The following is a 4,724-nucleotide window of genomic DNA, read 5'->3' as shown; positions in this document are numbered from 1 at the left end:
TCTGTCTTTCTATGGCTCTGGTCTGCTCTAGTCTTTGGTAACTCTGTCTCCCTATGGCTCTGGTCTCCTTTAGTCTTAACTCTGTCTCTCTAGGCTCTGGTCTCCTCTAGTCTTAACTCTGTCTCTTCTATGGTTCTGGTCTGCTCTAGTCTATAATTCTCTCTATGGCTCTGGTCTCCTCTAGTCTTTGTAACTCTGTCTCTCTAGGGCTCTGGTCTCCTCTAGTCTTAACTCTGTCTCTCTATGGCTCTGGTCCCTCCTCTAGTCTTAATTCCTCTATGGCTCTGGTCTCTTCTAGTCTTTGTAACTCTGTCTCTCTATGGCTCTGGTCTGCTCTAGTCTTAAGTCTGTCTCTCTATGGCTCTGGTCTGCTCTAGGTCTTTGTAACTCTGTCTCTCTATGGCTCTGGTCTCCTCTAGTCTTAACTCTGTCTCTCTATGGCTCTGGTCTCCTCTAATCTTAATTCTCTCTATGGGCTCTGGTCTGCTCTAGTCTTTGTAAACTCTGTCTCTCTATGGCTCTGGTCTGCTCTAGTCCTTGACTCTCTCTATGGCTCTGGTCTCCTCTAGTCTTTGTAACTCTGTCTCTCTAGGGTTCTGGTCTGCTCCAGTCCTTAACTCTGTCCTCTCTATGGCTCTGGTCTGCTCTAGTCTTAACTCTGTCTCTCTATGGCTCTGGTCTCCTCTAGTCTTAATTCTCTCTATGGCTCTGGTCTCTTCTAGTCTTTGTAACTCTGTCTCTCTATGGCTCTGGTCTGCTCTAGTCTTTGTAACTCTGTCTCTCTATGGCTCTGGTCTCCTCTAGTCTTAACTCTGTCTCTCTATGGCTCTGGTCTCCTCTAATCTTAATTCTCTCTATGGCTCTGGTCTGCTCTAGTCTTTGTAACTCTGTCTCTCTATGGCTCTGGTCTGCTCTAGTCTTGACTCTCTCTATGGCTCTGGTCTCCTCTAGTCTTTGTAACTCTGTCTCTCTAGGGTTCTGGTCTGCTCCAGTCTTAACTCTGTCTCTCTATGGCTCTGGTCTGCTCTAGTCTTAACTCTGTCTCTCTATGGCTCTGGTCTGCTCTAGTCTTTGTAACTCTGTCTCTCTATGGCTCTGGTCTGCTCTAGTCTTAAGTCTGTCTCTCTATGGCTTTGGTCTCCTCTAGTCTTAACTCTGTCTCTCTATGGCTCTGGTCTGCTCTAGTCTTAACACTGTCTCTCTATGGCTCTGGTCTGCTCTAGTCTTTGTAACTCTGTCTCTCTATGGCTCTGGTCTGCTCTAGTCTTGACTCTCTCTATGGCTCTGGTCTCCTCTAGTCTTTGTAACTCTGTCTCTCTTGGGTTCTGGTCTGCTCTAGTCTTAACTCTGTCTCTCTATGGCTCTGGTCTGCTCTAGTCTTAAGTCTGTCTCTCTATGGCTCTGGTCTGCTCTAGTCTTTGTAACTCTGTCTCTCTATGGCTCTGGTCTCCTCTAGTCTTAACTCTGTCTCTCTATTGCTCTGGTCTCCTGTAATCTTAATTCTCTCTATGGCTCTGGTCTGCTCTAGTCTTTGTAACTCTGTCTCTCTATGGCTCTGGTCTGCTCTAGTCTTAAGTCTGTCTCTCTATGGCTCTGGTCTGCTCTAGTCTTAACACTGTCTCTCTATGGCTCTGGTCTGCTCTAGTCTTTGTAACTCTGTCTCTCTATGGCTCTGGTCTGCTCTAGTCTTGACTCTGTCTCTCTATGGCTCTGGTCTGCTCTAGTCTTAACTGTCTCTATGGCTCTGGTCTGCTCTAGTCTTAACTCTGTCTCTCTAGGGTTCTGGTCTGCTCTAGTCTTAACTCTCTCTATGGCTCTGGTCTGCTCTAGTCTTTGTAACTCTGTCTCTCTAGGGTTCTGGTCTGCTCTAGTCTTAACTCTCTCTATGGCTCTGGTCTGCTCTAGTCTTAAGTCTTCTCTCTATGGCTCTGGTCTGCTCTAGTCTTTGTAACTCTGTCTCTCTAGGGTTCTGGTCTGCTCTAGTCTTAACTCTGTCTCTCCATGGCTCTGGTCTGCTCCAGTCTTAAGTCTGTCTCTCTATGGCTCTGGTCTGCTCTAGTCTTAACTCTGTCTCTCTATGGCTCTGGTCTGCTCTAGTCTTTGTAACTCTTTCTCTCTAGGGTTCTGGTCTGCTCCAGTCTTAACTCGGTCTCTCTATGGCTCTGGTCTGCTCTAGTCTTGACTCTCTCTATGGCTCTGGTCTCCTCTAGTATTTGTAACTCTGTCTCTCTAGGGTTCTGGTCTGCTCCAGTCTTAACTCTGTCTCTCTATGGCTCTGGTCTGCTCTAGTCTTAACTCTCTCTATGGCTCTGGTCAGCTCTAGTCTTAACTCTCTCTATGGCTCTGGTCAGCTCTAGTCTTAACTCTCTCTATGGCTCTGGTCTGCTCTAGTCTTAACTCTCTCTATGGCTCTGGTCTGCTCTAGTCTTAACTCTGTCTCTCTAGGCTTCTGGTCTGCTCTAGTCTTAACTCTGTCTCTCTATGGCTCTGGTCTGCTCTAGTCTTAACTCTGTCTCTCTAGGCTTCTGGTCTGCTCTAGTCTTAACTCTATCTCTCTAGGCTTCTGGTCTGCTCTAGTCTTAACTCTGTCTCTCTATGGCTCTGGTCTGCTCTAGTCTTAACTCTGTCTCTCTAGGCTTCTGGTCTGCTCTAGTCTTAACTCTGTCTCTCTATGGCTCTGGTCTGCTCTAGTCTTAACTCTGTCTGTCTAGGCTTCTGGTCTGCTCTAGTCTTAACTCTGCCTCTCTATGGCTCTGGTCTGCTCTAGTCTTGACTCTCTCTATGGCTCTGGTCTCCTCTAGTATTTGTAACTCTTTCTCTCTAGGGTTCTGGTCTGTTCCAGTCTTAACTCTGTCTCTCTAGGCTTCTGGTCTGCTCTAGTCTTAACTCTGTCTCTCTATGGCTCTGGTCTGCTCTAGTCTTAACCCCCCCTCTCATATTCAGTGTCAGTTCATTTGCTGGAATCATGCGTCGTGTGTCACTTGCAGTTCTTTTTCACTTGGCGGCCTCTGTGGCGGTAAGAGTCTCTACAAATATAACTCATATCATCCTCTGTTCAATGCAATGACAACAATACTGTCTGTGAGCGGTTCTGGATCCAGATGAAGTCTGTGGTTCTGCTAAAAGTAAACCAGTATGTGTTCTCCTCCTTTACTAATAAGAGAAAGTCTTAATACTGCACTGTGGACCAAGGGAAGGGTCTGTTCTGAAGGAGGATCATTACCTCCGCCAAGGAGGTTATGTTTTTGCCAGGGTTTGTATGTTTGTCTGTCCGTTAATGTGCAACATAACTCAAAAAGTTATGGACAGATTTGGATGAAATTTTCAGGGTTTGTTGGAAATGGGATAAGGAAGAAATGATTAAATTTTGGTGGTGATTGGGGGTGGGGGGGCCCACGGGGGGGGCACTGATCAGCCTTGGTGGAGGTCTGCGCTCTCCGAGTGCTTCTAGTTGTAAAAGCTCGAGTGGTTTGTGTTCACAGTCAGATCTGCAGTCATTTTCCTGCTGCCTTCTGTGTTTTGTTTAATATGTGTACATTTACACAGATGAGCTTTAAAAGGAGGATTGGACATGTTTGAGAAAGAGTCCGGTCCAGGAGGGACATGGTTCCATGTCTGGTGTTCAGTGGGTTCTACCTTTGGACATATAGAACCTATATCAGTGTGTGTTCCTCCTCCTGGTGACTCTGCTCCTCCTGTTGACTCTTCTCCTCCTCTGCTCCTCCTGTTCTCTTCCTCTGCTCCTCCTGTTCTCCTCCTCTGCTCCTCCCATTAACTCTCCTCCTCCTCTGCTCCTCCTGTTGACTCTTCTCCTCCTCTGCTCCTCTTGTTCTCCTCCTCTGCTCCTCCCATTGACTCTCCTCCTCCTCTGCTCCTCCTGTTGATTCTCCTCCTCCTCTGCTCCTCCCATTGACTCTCCTCCTCCTCTGCTCCTCCTGTTCTCCTCCTCTGCTCCTCCCATTGACTCTCCTCCTCCTCTGCTCCTCCTGTTGACTCTTCTCCTCCTCTGCTCCTCCTGTTGACTCTCCTCCTCCTCTGCTCCTCCTGTTGACTCTTCTCCTCCTCTGCTCCTCCTGTTGACTCTCCTCCTCCTCCTCTGCTCCTCCTGTTGACTCTTCTCCTCCTCTGCTCCTCCCATTGACTCTCCTCCTCCTCTGCTCCTCCTGTTGATTCTCCTCCTCCTCTGCTCCTCCTGTTGACTCTCCTCCTCCTCTGCTCCTCCTGTTGATTCTCCTCCTCCTCTGCTCCTCCCATTGACTCTCCTCCTCCTCTGCTCCTCCTGTTGACTCTTCTCCTCCTCTGCTCCTCCTGTTGACTCTCCTCCTCCTCCTCTGCTCCTCCTGTTGACTCTTCTCCTCCTCTGCTCCTCCCATTGACTCTCCTCCTCCTCTGCTCCTCCTGTTGATTCTCCTCCTCCTCTGCTCCTCCTGTTGACTCTCCTCCTCCTCTGCTCCTCCTCCTCTGCTCCTCCTGTTGACTCTCCTCCTCCTCTGCTCCTCCTGTTGACTCTTCTCCTCCTCTGCTCCTCCTGTTGACTCTTCTCCTCCTCTGCTCCTCCTGTTGACTCTTCTCCCCCTCTGCTCCTCCTGTTGACTCTCCTCCTCCTCTGCTCCTCCTGTTCTCCTCCTCTCCTCCTCATCTGCTCCTCCTTCTCCTTCCAGGCTCCCGTCCCCTGTCAGGACCAGCTGGTTCGTCTTCAGGCCACAGTCCGTCATCTGTCCAGT

The 4,724-nt window shown here is 48.9% G+C and overlaps 1 protein-coding gene across 1 annotated transcript in view; it reads left to right on the top strand.

The window, feature by feature from the left end:
* Nucleotides 1-2,965: 2,965 nt before the first annotated feature.
* LOC115416313 (fibrinogen-like protein 1) overlaps nt 2,966-4,724 on the top strand; it is a 23,071-nt gene continuing 21,312 nt past the window's right edge. The window contains exons 1-2 of the mRNA XM_030130059.1: nt 2,966-3,016; nt 4,662-4,724. The exon at nt 4,662-4,724 is cut by the window's right edge and continues 166 nt beyond it. Coding sequence (XP_029985919.1) covers nt 2,966-3,016; nt 4,662-4,724 — 114 coding nt within the window. The remainder of the gene's footprint in view (nt 3,017-4,661) is intronic.

The sequence above is a fragment of the Sphaeramia orbicularis genome, unplaced genomic scaffold (genome assembly GCF_902148855.1).
Source record: "Sphaeramia orbicularis unplaced genomic scaffold, fSphaOr1.1, whole genome shotgun sequence".
NCBI classification, from domain to species: domain Eukaryota; kingdom Metazoa; phylum Chordata; class Actinopteri; order Kurtiformes; family Apogonidae; genus Sphaeramia; species Sphaeramia orbicularis.
Note: the sequence above shows the minus strand (reverse complement) of the source record. Positions and strands in the feature narration are given on the sequence as shown.